The 22,026-nt window shown below is 38.2% G+C and overlaps 1 protein-coding gene across 2 annotated transcripts; it reads left to right on the forward strand.

Moving 5' to 3' along the window:
• Positions 1 to 11,140: 11,140 nt before the first annotated feature.
• On the forward strand, positions 11,141 to 20,894 carry REXO2 (RNA exonuclease 2). 2 transcript variants are annotated; one of them, XR_010023405.1, is made up of 8 exons: positions 11,141 to 11,333; positions 12,340 to 12,423; positions 14,953 to 15,030; positions 15,634 to 15,745; positions 17,023 to 17,131; positions 18,553 to 18,606; positions 19,812 to 19,910; positions 20,503 to 20,579. XR_010023405.1 is itself a non-coding variant. In XM_063094086.1 (7 exons), exons 1-7 carry the CDS (start codon positions 11,187 to 11,189, stop codon positions 20,630 to 20,632), a joined length of 714 nt encoding a protein of 237 aa, XP_062950156.1. In that variant the 5' UTR covers positions 11,141 to 11,186; the 3' UTR covers positions 20,633 to 20,894. The 2 variants fall into 2 exon arrangements, 1 of the variants encoding a protein (XP_062950156.1); XM_063094086.1 differs by lacking the exon at positions 19,812 to 19,910 and having other exon boundaries at positions 20,503 to 20,894.
• Positions 20,895 to 22,026: the final 1,132 nt, after the last annotated feature.

Consider the following 22,026-nt stretch of genomic DNA (forward strand, 5'->3'; position numbering starts at 1 on the left):
AATAGGATTTAAAAACACTATTTATTTATTTTTCAAGTTTGGAGAATATTAAGTTATGATTTTGACTGCAATTGTGTGAAGCCCAAACTAATACTGGCATTATAGCTTGAATGAGAAGCGACTTGTTGCTGGGAGATAAGCACAACTCACAGATTTAAGGTCCTCTAGTTTATATTTTAAGAAGATGTTGGACATTCTCCCAAATTTGATGATCTGTGAGTTTTAAATTAAAATGTATAATTCCCATTTATAAGGAAATAATCCTTGTTTCTTCATCTTGGAATCCTTTATTGTGGTAAAATATATACAACATAAAATTTTCCATTTTAACCAGTTTAAAGTATATACTTCAGTAGCATTTAGCACATTCACAAAGTTGTGCAACCATCACTCTATGTATTTCTAAAACTTTTTCATCACTGCAAACAAGCTCTATGCCTGTTAACAATAACATCCTATTCTCCCTTCCCCTCGGTCTCTGGTAACCTTTAATCTACTTTCTATGAATTTGCCTATTCTAGTTATTTCATATAAGTGAAATCATGCAGTATTTGACCTTTTATGTCTGGCTTATTTCACTTAGCTTAATGTTTTCAAGGTCATCCACATTGTAACATGTATCAGAGCTTCTTTTTATGGCTGAATAATATTCCATTGTATGTATATACCACATTTTGTTTATCCATTAATCTGTTGATGGACACTTGGTTTGTTTCCACCTTTTGTTTATTGTGAATAGAAATAATTCTATTTTAATAAAGCACTTGATTGTCTATCAACAAGACTCTCAACATTTTTTTCTGAAGAAATAAATGAGTTATTAGTTTTTGAGCAGCCCTTAAAACCAACTAACCTGAAAAACAGTCAACTTAAACAGGTTAGGGGAAGAAATGCAGTGCCAACAAGTTCTTTGCATATATGTATAGTTCTGTTTCTTGTCTCACTGATCTTACTTTTCCAGAAACATATTTCAGAAAAAGGAATGGGAAGGATGGCAGTTTTTGAATTGCAAAATGTTTTGTTCTGTTTGCTGTGCACTTGGGGAATTTTAAGCAGAGCCTAAAAGGAAGGAAAAAAAAAAGGTTCTATTAAAACAAATAAAACATTCTTACATATCTGCCAAATTATATTTTCTGAGAGAGAAGCAAATATAATAAAATAGTTGCCATTCGATGAGGTTTAGGACGTGGCTGGCACATGAGGTGATGAAATCTTCACAGCAACTTTAAAAAGTAGGGGACTGTTTAGTTTAGTTTTTTAATTTCATAAATGAGGAAAAAGGGGGTTAGATAGGTTTCATTCCAAATTCACACACACAGACAGTGACTAGTAGAGTCTTAATTTGGATGAAGGTCTCTGACTCCTAAACCCATGTTCTTAACACCACAGTACCACATATTATTTTTTTCCCCCCAAGACGAAGTGTTTTGCTTTGGAAACAATGGTCTAGATGTGGCCAAAAAAAAAAAGAAAAAAAGAATCCATTAATTTTTTATGTCTGTAATTTTTCAGTTTATATCCTTTCCCCTTAGGATGAATTAAAAGGCCACTTGAGGTCAGTGCGGAATTAGAAGATTAAAAAATGGAAGATATCTTCCTGTTTAGAATGTTTAGGATGAGGAATGAAAATATTCTCTAAAGTGGACTGCATGTTTCTTACTGCTTTTATAGGAAGCAAAATAGATACAATAAATTCCATGAATAAAATAGTACTGAGAAGTTTGTAGAGCTTGCATTTACAGCAATGCCTAAGCTTAGCAGTATCACATTTATAATTTTTGTAAAATAAAATGAGATGTGTGCAATTAGATGAAACAAAAATAGATCAATAAATATTTTAGTTGTGGAACAAAATGAGGACTGAAATTCAAAGTTAAATAATAAGCTCTGAAGAGTGATTTCCTGAACGTGCTTCTGGTGTATTAGTTTACTCTTAGTTTATTTTTTAACTACAATTAAAAAAAAAAAAAGTCCCATTTGATTTAAGCTAATCTGCAATTTCCCCAACACTTGTGTTTTCACATGAAGTTTTCCTGTTGTTGCAAGATCTCTCCCCCTTCAAAATTAAGTACTGAGTGTTGTCATGTTTACTTAAAATTTAATGTAAGTGTTGGTAGATGGTACTTAATTTACCAGATAGAAATAAAATGACTATTGTCAGCATTTACGTTTGAAAAATTTTGTCAGGGAAATTATTTTAAAAAATAGTTCTCATTCAAAGGAGATTTATTGTTAAAATGATAATTTCAAGGTTTGACCAAATAGCTGTGCTGCTGTGCCTATGGTTTTGTTCTCCCAGAACCTTTTGCACAGACTTTTTTCTGAGTTTCATTCCCCTCTCCACCTCCTTTCATTTCTTGAGCTTTTTCCTTTCAGCCGCAATCTACTCCTTACTCTTATCTCAACGGACTTGTTTTCTCCTTTACTACTTTTCTTTCATTCTCTCCAAGATATCAAAAAAGAACCTTTACTACCTGCTTTGTCAATTCTCTTATTTGCTTCTTAAGCTACAGCAGAATTTCATGCTCTACTGACCAAATACAATGACATCTTTTCAGACTTCATTCTGAGTTTAATACCAATGACCTGACTTCACACCTTCATTCAAACTTTTTCTTCCTTTAATTTCTGTAATGTTGCATTTTCTTGAACCTCTTCCTACCATTTTGCCCAACGGTTTTTCATCTTTTTTCCTGAATTCTTTTCTTCACTTACCATTAAAATACAGGTAATCCCCAAAGTGAGTTCTTTATGTGTTCAAAATTGTCTTAGATGGTAAAATCAGGGGCTAAAAAATAGTGGCTTAATCTACTAGGGATTTTTCTTTCACATAAAGCAAGTTTCTAATTACTATGAAAGCTCCCCTAAGTCACCATAGAGAGACTCACGTTGGTCCCATCTTTCTGCTTCACCCTCCTCACCACTGGCTCCACCTTCAAGATCACATCATGTTTCAAAATAGATGCTGGGGCTCTAGCCCCCATGACAAAATTCCACATATTAGGAAGGGTAAAAGAGCACTTTCTGCCCAGCGGCAACCAACCAAGCTGCTGTTGGAAGTGCCCAGGGCTCTCCTGAGCTGGGGTGGTGGGGGGCCGAGGGCCTTGGCCACACTCTCCGACACCCACAGCCAGCTCAGTGGCGACCACCAAGCCACTGCAGGAAGTGCCCCGGCTTCCTGAGCTGGGATGGTGCGGGACAAGGGTTTTCCTACACCCCCCTGACATCTGCTTCTAGCCCAGTAGTGACCAAGCCACTGATGGAAGCCCCTCAGTCTCCCCTCTGGGAATGATGGGGTGCCACAGGCCACAATCCCGTCTCTCCTCCTCCCACCTTCTTCCATCCCATTTCCTTCCCCTTTCCCCTCTCCCTCTCCCTCCCAACTGTTCTGCAAAAACATCCTAGAATGTAAAAAATAATATTAATAAAATTTCATTTTCTAAAAAAAAAAAAGAGTACTTTCTCAGTTAAATCAACTGCCTTTAAGAAACCTTTCGGAAACCCTATAATTTCATGGTCCACGATTTAGTAACAGGACCACACTCAGCTATAAGGATGGCGAAGTGCGTAGCTAAAAAACAAAAATATGAGTTGCTTATAGAAATACATTAAATTAGCTCCTACTACATAGTGTATTAGTTGTTCTACATATTTTTATTTAATCATACAACACATTTTACAGATGAGAAAGTTAAAGCCATTTTCTTACCTGTAAAAGAAATAACTCCAAACCCCAAATAAACCATCTTATTCTTGGATGTTAAGACTATCTTAATATCTTAAATACCTATAGTGTCTGGTATAATAATTATCAGGTTAATAAAATTAGTTTTACTTTGGTATTCTATTGCAGTGTTTGACATATACTAGGTACTCAGTAAGTGTTTGTTGAACTGAACTGAGATAAATTGCAATTCAAATTTTACAAACATCCTTAGAGTGTACAAGATGCGTTTTTTTGTGATTGTGTTTTGTTTTTTGTTCTGCAAGCTGGCCCATAAGGTGATCTGAACCCTCGACCTTAGTGTTATAACACTGTGCTCTAACCAGCTGAGCTAACTGGCCAACCCCTCCAGGTGTATTTTAAAGATTACAGGTTTTGGCTGCTATTTTTACCCTGTACTTTTCCAGTGATAGAGAGTAAAGGCAAAATATTTGTCATATTTTACTCCTCCCCTGACCACTGGAGGGAAGTAAACATCAGTTGTGAGTTAACAGCAGTAAACCCTGATGTCAGCATTTCTCAAGATGAAGTTCCACAAAACTGGAAGAGAAGAGATATCATTATCAACCAGTAAGCATTCATGGGGTACCTACTGCCTATTTAAAAATGCTTGATAAATTGTAGGACAGTTTATAGATGTGAAATAGACTCATTACCTTGATGACTATTAACTAGTGCTACCACCATTACTAAATGGCTCTATGCTAGTCCTATAAAAGTGTAAAAATTAAAGTATTCTGTAAATTAAAGTTGCTGTGGATTGGTTGAATTGTATTCCCCAAAGTCCATATATTAGAAGCTTAATCCCCACTGTAACTGTTGAGGATGGGAAATCCTATTATGGTAATCAAACGGTGGGGCCTTGAAAAGATGATTAGATTATAGGATATGCTATAGTGAACAGATTAATAATTGTGGTCAGGGTCGTGGTTCTGAGGGCTTTAAAAGATAGCTGATGAGAGTCTCTCTCTCTCTCTCTCTGCTCCACCATTTTCTGCCATGTGAGATTGCTGCATTGCTGCAAAGTCACCACCAAGAAGACCCTTACCAGATGTGTTTTCTGGACTTTGGACTTCCTAGTCTCCGAAACTGTAAGCAATAAATTTTGTTTTCTTACAAATTGCCCAGTTCCGTGTATTTTGCTAGAAGCAACAGAGGCAGACTAATACAGAAAATTGGTACCAGAAAAGTTGGGTGTTGCTTATAACAAATACTTGAAAATGTGGAAGTGACTTTGTAATTGGGTGTCAAGAAGAGGCTGGAAGAGTTTGGAGGAGCAGGCTAGAAAGAGCCTAGCTACTGGTGGGAGTTTATAAAACAACAACAACAACAACAAACAAACAAACAAAAAAAAAAAAAAACAGGGAAAGTTTGGAACATCTTAGATACTGTATATTTGGTGACAACCAGAATTCTATTTCAAATACGGACAGTAAAGGCCATTCTGAGACTATTTCAGATGTAGATGAGAAGGGACTCTTTGGAAACTGGGGCAAAGAGCACCCTTGCTATGAACTGGCAAGGAACTTGGATGCATTCTGTTCGTGCCCAAAAGTATTATGGAATGTGGAACTTCAAGGTGCTGATCCAGGGTATTTGACAGAAGAAATTTCTAAGCAGCAAAATATTCAGGAAGCTGCATGACTACTTGCAACTGTCTACCCTGAGTTATGGTAGCAGAGGCATGATGTAAAGCCAGAATTTAAAAGGGAAGCAGAGTGTAAAGATTTGGGAAATTTGCAGCCTGGCCATGTGGAGAGCATTTTCATGAGAAAAATGCAATGGTGCTAAGAAGATTAGTACAAAAGAAAGGGATTATCAAGAGAAAGGGGAAAGGGTCCTGAAGGCATTGCAGAAGCCTCTGGGGCCAACCCTTCCATCATAGACCCAGAGTGTGGAATATACTAAAAAGCATATGTACTTCACAGGGCCTGGTTTTCCAAAGCCTTGCAGTTTCAAATATTGACCTTGCAAGACAGGAAATTTCCCTCAGGCTATAAGTCTCTGTTGCAAGATAAGGATTGTGGCACAGCAGGTTGCTGGCTCAAAAAACAGACTAGCTACTGATTGTTATGTAAAGATACTGAGAAATTGCTGTTAAGAAGGAATGTTTGCTAAGATCAAACTGTTGTTGATAGGACCACTTAATAGCCTTACTGGAATGTCATCTGGCTTGTTTCACTGAAAGTTACCAGCCTATACTGTTAAACTATAACCCCACCTTTGTTCTCTTCCTGTAACTTCCTGGTCTGAAAAATAAATTCAGGCAGAGAACCCTAATTTGGTGGTAATTTCCCAAGGAAGGGATCCCTCTCGCTTGAGGGTTCCAGCGAGAGATTAACCACTTTGGGGCCTCTCACTGCTCAGAAGAGATGGGCTTTGAGTAATCCTTCGCATCTCCGTCACCCAGGGGAAGTGGGGTGACAAATCCGTGGGGAGTGAAGCAATGCAAAGCAACACCAGAGGCCTAGGGAAACAGAATGATCTTGGGGAACAGGCCTGAGGGGCCCTCCATGGGCTTGCTGCCCAGGGCCACCTCAGAATGCTTGTCACTGCACAGCACCCCAGCTGTTTTGGATGCTCCAGGTGTGGTTAAATTGGCCTCAGGTGTGGCCAGACCTGCAGTGTTCAAAAATAAAAGCTGGAATCCTTGGTGGTATCCACATGGTGTTAAGTCTGCAGGCTCACAGAATGCAAGAGCTGTGGAGGCTTAGGAGCTTCCACCCCAATTGCAAAGGATGCATGGAAAAGCCTGGGGACCCAGGAAGAGATCTGTTGCAGGAGCAGAGTCACCTCAGACAGCCTTCCTAGAGCAATGAGGAGGGAAAATGTGGGGTCAGAGTTGCAGCAGAAAAACCCCAACAGGGCCATGCCTAGTGGAGCTGTGAAAGTGGGACTGGCATGGAGACCCCAGACTTGTGGGGACTCCAGAGTGGAACACCAGCCTGGGAGAGCTGAAGTGTGGCCTGAGACCAGAAAAGTCATAGGAGCAAAGCTGCACAAGGACTTGGGGTCCCAACGCCTGCAACAGCATTCAGAAGACACTGAACATGGAGTCAAAGTACATGATTTGCCAGCTTTGGGATTTAATGCCTGCCCTGCTGCATTTTGGACTTGTTTGAGACCTATTACCCCTTTCTTTTGGCCTATTTCTTCCTTTTTGAATGGGAATATGTACCCTGTGCTTGTCCCACCATTGTATCTCTGCAGTATATAACTTGTTTTGATTTCACAGATGGGACTTTGGACCTTTTAAGTTGAAATAAGTTAAGACTTTGGTGATGGAGTGAATGTGTTTACCTGTGAGAAAGACATGAACTTTGGGAGCCAGGGGCAGAATGCTATGAATTGATTGAATTTTGTTCCCCAAAAGTCCATGTATTAGAAGCTTAATCCCCACTGTAACTGTTGAAGGTGGGAAGTCTAAAGTCTATTATGGTAATTGAAAGGTGGGGCCTTGAAGAAGTGATTGGATTGTAGGACCATGCCGTAGTGAATGGATTAATATTAGTGGTCAGGGTTGTGGTTCTGATGGCTTTAAAGCAGAGCATGTGAGAGTCTCTCTCTCTCTCTCTGCTCCACCATTTTCTGCCATGTGAGACCCCTGCATAGGCTGTACAGCCACCATCAAGAAGACTCTCACCAGATGTGTTCTCTGGACTTTGGACTTTCTAGCCTCTGAAACTGTAAGCAATAAATTTTGTTTTCTTACAAATGACCTAGTTCCATGTATCTTATTACAAGCAACAGAAACAGAGTAATACAAAAGTCTAGTTTGACAGAATGGTGATAAAGTGCTTCAGATAAAACTTTCAAGGAACATAATTGTTACCATGTTAAGTTTGTGAACTTGCTGTAGCAATTAACATGAGGAATCAAGGGCCTCTCGTAAGAGGACCTAGGGAAAGACTTTTTAAAAATAGGGTTTGGCAATTGCAGATAGATCTACCATATGACCCAGCTATCCCACTGCTGGGAATATACACAGAGGAATGGAAATCATCAAGTCGAAGGTATACCTGTTCCCCAATGTTCATCGCAGCACTCTTTACAATAGCCAAGAGTTGGAACCAGCCCAAATGTCCATCATCAGATGAGTGAAAATGGAAAATGTGGTATATCTACACAATGGAATACTACTCTGCTATAAAAAAGAATGAAGTACTGCCATTTGCAACAACATGGATGGACCTAGAGAGAATTATATTAAGTGAAACAAGTCAGGCACAGGAAGAGAAATATCACATGTTCTCACTTATTTGTGTGAGCTAAAAATAAATAAATAAATAAATATGCAAATAACCTGGGACGGGGGAGGGAAGAAGACACAACAATCACAATTCCTTGAAGTTGATACGACAAGTGAACAGAAAGGACATTGTTGGGAGGGAGGGGGGAGAGAGAGGGGGGAGGGAGGTTTCGGTAATGGGCCACAATAATCAACCACATTGTATATCAACAAAATAAAATAAAATTTTAAAAAAAATAGGGTTTGGGATGATTCTAAAGAGGGACCAGGGGAGGGTGGATCAACTCTGGACTGATGATCACAGTTATCATTGCTCAGGAGGTGCGAGGAACAGTGCCGGGATGGGGAAGTCACTGGTAAGAAAGCAGCAATAACATTAAGTTTAAAACTTTGTAACTATTCACAATAGACAAAGAGTGGAAGTGCCCCAAGTGTCCATGGACAACTAATGGCTCAACAAAATGTGGTGTACACACACAATGGGATGTTATTCACTTTTAAAGAGGAAAGAAATTCTGATACATGGATGGACATTGAGGACATTATGCTGAGTGAAATAAGCCAGACACAAAAAGACAATTACTACATGAATCTATTTATATGAGATAACTAGAGTAGTCAAATTCATAGAGACAGAAAGTAGAATGGTGGCTGCCAGGGGCTGGTGTTGGGGGCTGGTGGAAAGAGGGAATGACTGCTTAATGGGTATGGAGTTTCAGTTTGGGAAGATGAAAAAGTTCTGGAGATGGGTGGTGGTAATGGGTGATTGCACAACAATGTGAATGTATTTAATGTCACCATGCTGAACACTAAAAATGGTTAAAATCATAAATTTTATATGTATTTTTCACTACAATTAAAAAAATACAAATAAAAAATGTAAAAAAAAGGAATAGCAATTTCTCAAAAAGGGAAAGATTTGTGTGGTCTTGGTCATGTCCTCTTAGAAACACTGTCATAGATTCTGTTAAAAACATCACGGTGTGATTACCTGATGCTGAGAATCAGACTCAGGGTCCTGTTTCCTTGGAAACTACAAAGTTAAGATAAATGTGGAATGTTGTGTCTGAATCTCTGAACTGGGGTTGGAAATTAAGGCTGCTTCTCTGTGTCAGCAAACTTTCTCATAATGTATGATTTTAGAAAATAAGATTTCTTGGCATTATATCTTGGATGTTAATGAACAAAAACAGTTTTTATAGGTTCACATCAGAATTGAAAAAGCGAAGTCTCAGAACAGAGTAATGTGGCTTTGAGATAAATCCCATTAAGAAAAAAAAAAAAAGGAAAGAAATGATTGAGGCCACCGTGGGTACCAGGCTGATTTAGGTTCTGGGGCTGCATATTCTTGTGTCTGTCCTCCCCCTTATATACGTGGTTTGGATTTGTGAATTTGATGCTTGCAATACTCTACTTTGGGACATTAATCTTTAAGATTACCAACTGAATGATATTACATACAAAAACCAAGAAACCATTATAACACCATTTAACTAAAATTTGTGTTTATTGTTAAAACAAAAGTACATTACTATATCTGAATAAATACTGAAGTTTTAATTAAATGTCTACACATCATTATAAATACCCATTATTTAAAAATTATGGTCATGAATCTTTAGGCTGTAAGTTCTCAAATGTCAATGCCATCATTGAAGTTGTAATTTGCAATAAAACTGGTCAATATTCCAGTAGTAACTTTGAGAACAAAAGGTGCTGTATGAAATTTAAAGAAATAATACTTTAGGAGGATAATAAAAGCCCAGGCGATAAAAGTTTCTATAATTCAATCGATTCTTTCTATGAATCAAATTTAAAACTAACAACAACAAAAAAATAAATAAATAACCTGAAGAAGAAATGCAGACCATTCTTCAAGTAGGCTACAAATGAATAAAAAAGCTATAGCAAAGTGATGTGACTCACCAGGCAATGCAGTTACAATATATACACATTGCCCACAGTAAAAACCTTTACATGTTTAATCTCTGCACATGTTTCGATGATCCTTCAAAGAGAGTTTCTCTGGGCCCTGACAGGTGGTGGGTTGGGCACACCAAAGGAATATGAGGTGAAATCCAGTACTTTACATTATCTTCAAAGCTCTGATTAGGCAACAAAGTTTCTCTCTCACAAAACCAGCTCACCAGGTACGAATTACTACGCAATGGACCACAAGCTCTGTAATTACGGGCAATACAGCTTTCAAAAAAATAGAGAGAGGATATAATTCAAGGCTGAGATCAAAATTTGTGACAAGGTCATATTCTGCACACAAATTTGCTACCGAACAGCCAAGATTTAAGAGACTCATGAAATATGACACAGTAGGGCCAAAAAGTCCTATCGCTGGCTACCTGTACTCCTGGACTGACGGAAAGTACAACTGTCATTGGAGATGATTAAAGATACTTTGATCAGAACAAAAGCAGAAGACAGAGCAGGCAGAGCTGTTTTATTTCATTTTAATTTAGTTTGCTGCACAAGGACAAGATTTAACTTTGAGAAATGTTAAGTAAGGGTCGAGTAGACAGTCATCATTACCATGGACATTAGCTGAACTGAAACACAGACCTCGTTCCACAAACAGTAAGAGATAACCCTTTGCCAAATAAAGGAAAGGAGTTAACTTTTACCGGACACCTAATACGTGCTAAGTGGTATCTCAGACAAGATCTTATTTAAAGACTTCTAAATAATTTAACGATAGCGGAATTGGCCTTCTGGCCTAAAAAAGCACACTGCTCTTTGGTCCCAAGAAAATGAGAAAAATAGCCAATGTGTGGAGGGGAAGGGCAGGTAAGTAAAATAAGAGAGAGAGAAATATTTGAAAAAAAATCATAAATAAAAATCAGGTCCTTTCCGACCAACCAAAAAGTAAAAGAGTTCTTCTTCAACTACGCGGTTTACAACTAATCAAAACTCAGGAAACAACTCCTGGAAGCAAACTAACCAGCTGTGAAAAACATGCGCGTGCAGTAACATCCGAAAAACACGTGGCGGGGGTGGGGAGTCCGGTGGCAGCAGCAGGTGCGACTCCAGGTCCCATCATCCCATGCGGCCGCCATGCCAGGCTGCTCAGGGCGAGCCGGCGCACTGGATGCTGGGACCTGTGGTGTTTGTCCCTGCGCCTCCCCGCGGGTTGGCGTCGTTTAGTGACTACCGCGCCTGCGCCGGCTGCGAGGCTGGGCCCGTGGCAGCTCGTACCGGGTGATGCTAGGCGGCTCCCTGGGCTTCAGGCTGTTGCGAGGTGTGGTTGGGAGTCGTGGGCAGTTTGGAGCGCGGGGTATCCGCGAGGGTGGCGCGGCTATGGCGGCAGGGGAGAGCATGGCTCAGCGGATGGTCTGGGTGGACCTGGAGGTGAGTGAGGTCGGTGGGGGGTGAGGGGAGGCGAGTGAGGTTTGGCGCGCGGGACCGAGTAGCCGAGCCTGTCCTGGGAGAGCGGCGGGTGTCTGGGTCTCAGGTGTGGCAGGTGAGCGCGGCCCGGCTGTGGGAGGCGCTGGGCGAGTCCGGAGGCAGAAGTCCTGCGGGCGTAGGGGACTGCGCTGGACTGGAGGGGGTGGGGGTTCTTCTTAAAAAGGAGGAGTCACCCATATGGCTCCCTCTGCCACCTCCCACCTCCGCCCAGATGTGGACTTCCCTAACGCCCTGGTGCCTCTGGTCTCAGGGTCACAGGAGTGAAGTGGGGGTGGGGTGTGTGGGGGTTGGAGACAGCGGCTCAGCTCCCTGCCTGTCCCCTGAAGCCTTAAAGGACCCTACGTTGTTAGAGTTGGACGGGACTCCGGAGATGACTCATCCTTACCCTTCATTCCTTTCCTTAAATGAGGAAATTGAGGTCCAAAGAGAATTCAGCTCATTCAAGGTCATGCTGTTAGTGAGGGTCTGAGTTGGGACCAGAACCCAGGTCTGATCTCTTCAGGTTTTCCATGTTCATACCAGGGGCTCCCCCCTTCCCTAGAGCCTCACTTTTCTGCCGTATGAAATGAGGATAATAACAGTACTTCCTACATTAGATTGTGAGGAAGATCAAGTGGTATAATTAGTATGAAAACTTTGTAAACTCTGCAGAGATGTAGTGATGTTAGTTGTCTGACTCTCCAAAATTGAGTTTAAAGCACTCACTTTTACTTACTTTGCATCTGGCCCAAAGTAGAGTCACAGTGCTTGACAAATAGCAGGCCCTTTGTTGTATAAATGAGGACTCATGTTTACAACCTGGAGAACTTGCCCACCTAGTGGTATTAACTCTTCTATTCTGGCTGTGGGATATAAACTGAATATATTTGAGGGAATTCCTGTTAAATAAACTTGGGTATAGGCCAGAAAAATGGTATTGTGTGTGTTATATATTTATTTTTTATTGCAGATGACAGGATTGGACATTGAGAAGGACCAGATTATTGAGATGGCCTGTCTGATAACTGACTCTGATCTTAACATTTTGGCTGAAGTAGGTGATGCCATATAATCCAGTCATACTGTTTGGAGGACATTGGAAATCTAAAGATCATTTTCCCCCCAATCTCTTTATTTAAAAAATAAGAAAACTGAGGTCATGTAAATTAAGGTCCAAAGTAATGTGCTAGGTCATGGTAGGATTGGAATCAAAGTAATCCATCTAGTACTCTGGTTAATTTTTCAATTAACCGTGCTAAAAATTTACAGAAACATAAACTTCGTCGTTTACTGAGAGCTTACTGTGTGTCATGCACAGTTCTAAGTGCTTTTACATGGATTCATTTTTAATCCTCACAACAACTATAAGGTAGGTACTGTTATGATGCTTATTTTATAGATGAGGACATTTGGGCACAGAGGTTGAATAATTTCCCCAAGGCCACTCGGCTAGTTATTGAAGAAGTCAGTAATTTTAAGTAGGCAGTATCAGTAAAGTGCTCCTAACCAGTAGGACAACCAATTATTGTCCCATCAGGTTTGGTGACTCATGGCAAAGTTTACATCTTATAAGCTTGAGTTAACTTTATATATAAATAAGTTATATAAATAACAACTCCGTATACACAGTTCTGCCTTTTTAACTAGCACATGTGATTTCATCTAGATCTATATGAAGATTTTAAAATTTCTGTTGATGCACATCCATAAAGTGCCCTCTTGTTCCCATATTGGGCATGATTAAGGTTTGTACATGCTGCTTTTAACTGAAACATTAAGTGAAACAAATAAAACACTCTTGTTGCATTTCAGCCACTTATGAAACATTTAATAAGTATGTGACACCGTCTGATTGGTAGGGGGTGAAATCCCTGACCTGGAATAACTCTGTCTATTTTATACTGTCAGCAGTATTCAGAGTCATTAAGAAATTCTAGAATAGGGACAAAGTAGGGATGTTTGTGGAAAAGAGGGTCTTGTTAAAATAAGTTTCTAGAGGGTAAGATTGATGTGTTATTGGCAGTGGATAAATTTCATAAGTCTACAGTGGAGACTATCATTTATTTTCCTGGGTGGGTAAAAGAGGTGAGAAGGCATTTATAGACAAATTGCTGTATCTGTGGAGTACCAGGCTTATCTTCCTGAGATCAGCTGAAGGAGAATCATGAGACTTTCTATTTCTATCATAACAACTGTTTAAAAAAACTTTATATAAATAGAGCACTGAGTTTTAGGTTTGGTTGTTTTCTTGGAATTTCCTGGAGATGAATAGTGAAGAGAAGTGTCTTTATTTTACCAGCCCTACTTACCCTTGGCCGAAGAAGAGTTTTTCCTTTAGACTGTTGATATTATGTGAAATACTGACAGCTTAATGGACCAGTAGGTTGATATGTACCCTGGAGGAAATTTGGGTATGTATTCACACAGCTGCAGATGAGTGCAACATTTGTAAATAGACTAAGTCAGATGAGGATAAAGATGTTAAAAAAAAAATGCTTAGGGTCAGTCAGTTTTATGGAAAATATGTTTTATTCTTGTATAAGACTGAGGAAAATGTTTTATGCCAACACCAGTTTTCTTGTTTGGCTAAAACTCCTTTTTAGTTGTAGGATATATGTAGTTATCGGGCATATTTTAGTAAAATTCTAGCCATTCCTTTCAGTGATTGCAAACTATTTTTACCAACTTAATAGAAATAATACCTTGTATTTATAGAATACTTTTCTTCTAGAGTGTTCAAAGAACTTTCATGTCTTTAATTTCTGTTATCCTGTTAATATCCCTATGAGGGAAGGGGGATGGTTTATTACTATTATTATTATTATTATTATTATTACCATCTTACAGAAGAAGAAACTAAGGTGACTTGCATTAATGCCACAGGTCAGGCTATTACTGCGAAGACTCTATCTGAGAGACTTACAGTTAAATGTTTTATTAAATGGAGCTGAGAATTTGAGGGCCACATTTTTGTTTTTCAGATGTCACCAATCAGCTCTTTAACATTTTTTTTGAAATATGAAAATACTGTTAATATTAAACAGTATAACTTTAACCAAAGTATATATAGCAAGCTACTGGTGTTTTGTCTTATTCTCCTGCCCCATTTTACTCCCCCAAATTTATGTTTTTTCTTGATATTTGTATGCATATATAAGTGTGTGTTTTTATTAAATAAGTATAAATGAAATCATATGCATGTGCATACTCTTCTGCATTTTGCTTTTTTCACTTGCCAATGTAGACAGTTCAAAATGAACTCAAAATCAGAGGTTGGCAGACTTTTTCTGGAAAGGGCCAGATATTAAATATTTTAGGCTTTGAGTGCTATATACTTCATCCTTTGTTCTTTGTTTTTTTTAACAATCCTTTACAAATGTAGAAATCATTCCTAGCTTTCTAGCCATAAAAAAACAACCTAAGGTTGGAGCCATAGTTTGCTGTCCTTTGATAGATAGGAAAGTGTTCTTATCTCTTACTTTCTGTTATGCATATTTAGTCCTTAAAGCAGCTTAAACTTTATCTCTGAAAGCAAGGTTATTCCTGTTAATTCTTAATGACCAATGGTTTTTTTCATTCACAGGGTCCTAACCTGATTATAAAACAGCCAGATGAGTTGTTGGACAACATGTCAGATTGGTGTAAGGAGCATCATGGGAAGGTAACACTACCAAATAACAGGATTGCTGCTTTGGGGATCAGTAACAAGCTTGTTGCTCCCACATCTGAATCCTATACCATTCTTGGATGGTATTTAAAAGAGGGTTAGAGGAAGATTGCTTGGCAAGCCTGCGAAACTGCTTGCTTGTTTACTTTTCATCTTTGGGACCTCTCGAGATCATCTTCTCCTGAATGTCCTTTTTTTTTTCTCTCCTACATTCAGTCTGTCGCGAACGCATTGTGGATTGTCAAGTATTACTCAAGTCAGTCTTTTGGATAAGGTTAGAATCACCTCTCAGAGAAGGGGGAATGCTGCTCTCCTGTTAATAGTTGTTCCTTCCCAGAGGTTATATCCTTGGACTTTGAGCACCATCTTTTCTGACTGTGTGGAAATGCTATTAACAATCAGGAACATAACTTACTTGACTTGGATTCTTTAAGAAAAAATTGGTGCAAAGATGGCAGTTTCAATTTGAACTTGAGCTCTAAAAATGGTCCATCTATGGTTATATTTACCATGTTAGAAGTGAAGTTTCATTTCTGGATGCCTTTGAAAACTGACTTCATGTGTTTCTGGTGGGGGGCTGGGGATTCTCTCTTGCAGTCTGGTCTTACCAAAGCAGTGAAGGAGAGTACAATTACATTGCAGCAGGCAGAGTATGAATTTCTGTCCTTTGTACGACAGCAGACTCCTCCGGGGCTCTGTCCACTTGCAGGTAAAATCCAATCCTATGTATATCTTGTAGATAGTCTTCCATTGTAGTGGTTCAAGAGACTGCAGAAAGACCAGCCAAGACCAACCATGTCTTCTACTTACCCTGATTTGGGTTATATATCTTACTTTTGTGTTCAGTTTTTTTAGAACATGAATATTGGGAAAATACCCTGAAACCTGACATGAGATCTGGGAAACACAGACTAACTCAATAGAAATTCCCCCATATTTTTATTATGGAGAAGTTTCAGATGCACAGAAAAGTTGGATTTAGTAATTGTTAACCTTGTGCCATGTTTGTTTTACCGATCGTTGGACATTCGAAAGTAAATTAAGGCATCATGACATTTCATTCCTAAATTCATCAAGCATCTTCTAAGAGTAAGGACTTTTTAAATGTAACACAATATCATTATTGTATTGAAGATAATTAAAAATCATTCAGTCCTTCAGTTCTAATCCATGTTCTAAGTTCCCCCAAATGTCTGATTGTTTTTGAACCAGGATTCAATCCAGGCTAATGCATTTCATTTGGTTATTATGTCTCTTTAGTCTCTGAATTTTAAACTGTCCACCTATCTTTTTAAGAGACCAGGCCAGTTCTACCAGGATTTTTAAAGGGCTGACATTGTCAGAGGGAAGTTAATGTTCTGTGGAAATGTATTTGCATTTATGTAAATTGATGTAGTAACTAACACTTAAACATTCGTAGAAAGTTTTGGCATTAAGTGCCATGGCATATATTGTATGTTTCCCCCGGCCAATGTGGCTGATGTCTATTTTAAAGTTCTCATTAAAAATTTAGTGTTTTTAATATAAATTACTGTATGGAAACATGAATATGGATATGATTTGTTAAAAAAATTTGGAATGTAAATAAAGATTTATTTACTTAATGTGATTCAGTTAAGTTTTTAGTGTTAGTGGTGTGGATTTTGTGACACTGGGAGAAAGTTTGTGTATCTGGTATGATCTTAAAAAATAAAAAATAGATTTGTGCATTATTTTAAACATGTGGAATGTTAGATTTATACTTTTGTCCATGAGAGGCCATTTACAAATTTATTACAAGCTAAATGGACTAAATAATACTTATAAATTTGCACTTGTAAACTAATTAGATGTACTCAAACCTGATTTAGAAATTTAGAGATGCTTTTAGGAATTGTTTGAATTAAAAAAAAAATCATCTCCATTTCAAATACAATTTATGAATTTTTATATCCTGTTGTATACTACTAGAAATACACAGATGCAGTATGCTTCGTGTCTTTCTAGGAAATTCAGTTCATGCAGATAAGAAGTTTCTTGACAAATACATGCCCCAGTTCATGAAACATCTTCATTATAGAATAATTGATGTGAGCACTGTTAAAGAATTGTGCAGGTAAGGGCTATATTTAGGATCCATTAAATTACCTTATTTAGCATGTTTTAACTGAGAATTTGTGGAAAGTAATTGAATAGAGCTATAGAACTGAGGGTACAAAGTGGGTGTATATATTCTTCATCCCATTCTCATTTATATAGGACCTTAATTTATTCTGGAAAGGTGTGAATTGGGAGAAACAACATCAACCATCTTCCTTATAAAATTGCGTTAATATAGAAAATTTATTGAGAACCCATTCTGTGCCAGGCATTGGCTATCTGCTGGGAACATATAGATGAAAAGTCCTTAAGTGGCTTAGAATCTAGTGGGTTGACAGATGTGTAAAAACCACACCCTAAAAATATACTATATGATGACTTCTATACTGGAAATATGCATGTGGAATACCGAAGGCACAAAGGAAGGAACACTTAGGTGCTGGAGCAGGAGGATTGGGAAGTCAGGGAAGGCTTCACATAGGAAATAGCTTATAAGTCGAAATTTAGAGAAGAGTAGAAACTTTCAAGGCATGTAAGTGAAGAGAGCACTCCAGCGAGTGGGCAGAGTTATGAGGATGTGAGGGAGCAGGAAGATAAGGCAAAATGTGTTCGAGGAATTACATATGGTTCATTAATGCTGGAGTGCAAAACATGAGATTGGCAAAGGTGGGAGATGAGGCTAAATTATGAAGGGCTTATATGTCATGCTGAGGAGGTTAGATTTCATCTTGTAAGGGATGGGGTTTCTTTGAGAAAGGTTAAGTAGAAGAATGAGTGATATGATAAGATCATTCTGATTAGAAGGTGGCAAGTAAAGTGGCAGGTAGATAAGAAAGGGGACTTTTGCATCATTTTGGAGGGAGAAGAATGAGCTAGGGAAATGACAAGTGGGGGTAGTGAGGGGATGGAGATAAAATATTTGAGAGGATTAATTGGCATGACACCAAATGCTTGGATTGAGGGAGTGAGGAAAAGGAAGAAGCATAAAGTGATTTTGGTGTTTGTAGTTTGGGCAGCTTAGGTGGATAATGGAATTGTTCAATGAAAAATGGTAAAATAAGAGGAAGAGTAGATTTGGTGGATGGAGAGGGAGGTATTAAGAATGATGAGTGTGGTTTTTTAGATGTTGAATTACAAGTGTCTGGTGGATTTTTAGGTGGAGGTGTCCAGCAGGCAGTGAGATATCTATGACAGAGACTCTGGAGAGGGCTGGGTTGAAGTTACAGGTTTAGGAAATCTTATACACAGAAGAGCTTGCTCAAAGAGGATATGTAGAATAAGGAGAGAGGGTAGAAGATAGAGTCCCAGGCAAAGAGGCAGCTTGAACGTCACAACCCAGATGTCTTTATTTTAATGTTAGTAAATTACTTGAAGGAGGTAATTATTCAGTGTATTTGAGACAGTTTCCTTTGAGAGTTCCATTTCTGCTGTGTATAGACGCTGGTATCCAGAAGAATATGAATTTGCACCAAAGAAGGCTGCTTCTCACAGGTAAGTTTTGAGTTCTGCCAAGCACTTGCCAATCTGACACACATAATTCCGGATTGCTTGACATACTGTTCTTTCTCTTTTTCCTTGGGCGAGCAATAAAGTTCTACTAGCATAATGATAACTTTTTTACTAATATTATCAGGAATTCTGATCAGGATCCTAGTATTCCATTCTGAGGAAGGTCATATAGTCTTCACCGCAGTTTTAAAACTTAGATAACTTTGGTTTATAGGTATTACGTAACAGTCTCTAATCTTTCTAGTAATGAGCAGTATTAATTTTTTTCACCCAGAGGATTTGGACTTTTAGCCATTCGGAATTAGAACAATTTTTCACTTTTTAGTTTTTCAGATTGTTTTATATCTGCAGCCTTAGGCACAGGTACACAAAGAATTTAAAGATCTTGTGTATTAAGCATCTGTACTGGTTCTTTACTTTTTGATTTTGTAGTCTTTTAGGAGGAACAAAACTTGATGGGAGATTTAGCAGCTGGCTTCTAGGGAAGTATTCTGAGGGTAGTATTTGGTTCATCCATTTACTGAGCTCCTACTATGTGCCATGCATAAATCTAGGCAAGCAGAAAGACCAGTTTCAATGGCGAAGCATCTGGCGTTCTCATTTTTCTTTCTTTCTTTTTTTTTAAAAATTGGGCTATAGCACAGATCTAGAATACCTTATCTGAAACAATTGGGCTTTGGTATATTTCAGATTTCAGAATCTTTTAGATTTTAGAAAGGTAATAATATACCTGTTTTGTTTATCACTATGTAACACCCCTAACAAGGTTTGAGGAAACACTCCATAATTAAACATATTGGTATTTCCACAGTGAAACATATTGATAGTCACACCAAATGGCATAACTCATGACTATGAATAGCCTCATATCAAGATTGGTCAGGTTTTGCCACATAATATAAAAATACTTTGGGGTTTCAGATCTATTTTAGATTTTAGTATTGAGGGTAAAAGGTGTATCTTTATTTAGCCAGAGGCTGTATTTTGGACAGCTTCGGCTTTTTGCCATATATCTGAGACCTGGGAAGAAAGCAAATTGTTGCCTTATCTGCAGAAATGACTGTTTTAAAATTCTTGAACTAAAGTTTGTGCAGTTTATTCTCTAGAAGAGGCCCTTGGCCCAGCATTCAGAGTTTATTGATTTACTTGCACACTGTTCTAATAATCTTGGTTACCTGATTTCTCAGACCACAACAGATGAGAAACAGCATGTTGGAGGCGAAGAAAGGCTGTTAGATGGAGGCAGGCTGCCACTGATTATAGCACAAATCACCACGAGAGAGGAGGTAGATCCTCTTGTATGGTTAGGTACTGTCTGATAATTGATGTTTTTTTATGATGACTGAGTCATGAGCTGTGTTTAAGTATGTCAGTATATTTTGTTCAGGGACAGCGTTAAGTATCATGCAGTGTTTCCCAAACTATGTTCCATGAGCTGTTAATAAGTATTCCACAAATGTGGTCGATTAAGTTTTAGAAATACTGTGTATATAGAGTAGCCTCCTTTTGGGAATTCATAATACATGTTAGTATATTAAGTGTGTTACGAACAACTTCAGAAAAGAAATATTTAATCTAGTTTTTCCTAAACTTATTTGACCCTGGAATTTTCCTTCTCCCATCACCATCTTATAGAACAGTTTGGGAAATTTTAATCTTCTATGTTTTACATTTTTTTTTTTTATTGAAAGTTTTTTAAAAAACAAAACACTTAAAATTGCTTTACTAAAATGTTCCACTTTTTGATGACGCCAGTTAGTGGCATTTACAGTAGTACCCATTGTTCTTTGGTTACCCATAAGAAGTTTTGCTGTATGAAATGATTTCCATCTTCTGTGTTTTTAGGCATTTTTTTCAGTATGATCTGTTTGCTTGTAGGGCACTTGATGACATTAGTGAAAGCATCAAAGAACTTCAGTTTTACCGAAATAATATCTTCAAGAAAAAAACAGATGAAAAGAAGAGGAAAATTATAGAAAATGGGGAAAATGAGAAGACTGTGAGTTGATGCCAGTTCTCATGCTGCCACTACATAGTTCTCTGGAAGCAACTTCTGGTGGTTTTTTTTTTTCACGCTGACTACTTGGCAGAGCACCTTCCCTCAGTTAACTTGTATTCCCAGATTATTCAAGCAGATATCCCCTAAAATACTATTTTTCTCCTAATGTGCTCTTTCCATTGTGACACAGCAGCTCCTTTGTAAGTACCAGGTCATGTCTATCTCTTGGTACATATCTGCATTTGCTTTTAGACCATTTCTTTTGTTTTTAAAAAACAAAAAGATAAATAAAGCTTAGTTCTATTGAAATGCAAACCTTTTTGTACCATCTATTCTTGAGTAGTTTAATCATTGTAAAAAGGTGGCTTTTTTTTTTTTAAGTGGTATAGCTAATGTTTAAACTCTCATAATGCAATTAGGAATGGGTTAAATTTGTTATGTCAAACAAGAAGTGAACTTGTTCTGTTTTGCTTTAGAAGTCAAGAATAGAATAACGGGAGATAGGTTCAAAGAAGCAGATTTGGGTTCATCATTGTAGTTATGGAACTAACAGCTCTAGATTAGGCTACTCTTTACTGCATTCAAGAAATTTAAGTAAGGCATTGGACAGGGATTCTGTAAGTAATAACCAAGGTTTATTGACGATATTAAGACATTCACTGTGCTAGGTTTATAGAATGGAAATAGCTTGCTGCTGTAGGTTTAATGGTCAGTAAGTAGCTGAGAAAGGATTTCAGTTTGAATATATTAAGTCTTTATTTTATGTACTCTAGACCACAGTACTAAGGTGAGTCCTCAGCCAGAGGGTCTAGTCGAATTATCTTATTTCTCTGTGTACCTCATTTTGACAAATGCCCCCGTAAGTCAGGAAGTCATAATTGGGAAAGGCCACAAGTGACCTGCCTCTAGTTGAGAACCACTGGATGAGAAGACTTCTGTGGTGATCTCAAATTACATTCCTATATGATTACAGTCATTACGTGAACACAGTATGATCCTCATGTGTGATACTTACAGATACAGAAATCACTAGATGTAGACCAGAATAATTTAATAATATTTCCATTTGACTAACACCTCAACATGTACCTAAGTTGTGTTACTTATACAACAACCATATGAGTAGATAGAGGTTTTAGTGTAACTTTTTCCAGATGAGCAAAGTAAGGCTCAGATTCACAAGTGTAATTAATAAGTACAGGTTGATGAAAGCATGTCTGCTGATTTTTCTGACCAGTGTTCTTTCTGCTTTCTGGAATGGCATGGGTTTTAGTTCATTTACCAACTTCAATGGTTTGGAAGGCAGGATTAGGCAATAGTTAAGAACAGAGCTCTTGAGCCAAACTCTGGATTCAAATCTGAGCTCCTGACATACTGACTGACTTTGGCAAGTTCACTTCTCT

Source organism: Cynocephalus volans, chromosome 4, assembly GCF_027409185.1.
Source record: "Cynocephalus volans isolate mCynVol1 chromosome 4, mCynVol1.pri, whole genome shotgun sequence".
In the NCBI taxonomy this organism is placed as follows: Eukaryota; Metazoa; Chordata; class Mammalia; order Dermoptera; family Cynocephalidae; genus Cynocephalus; species Cynocephalus volans.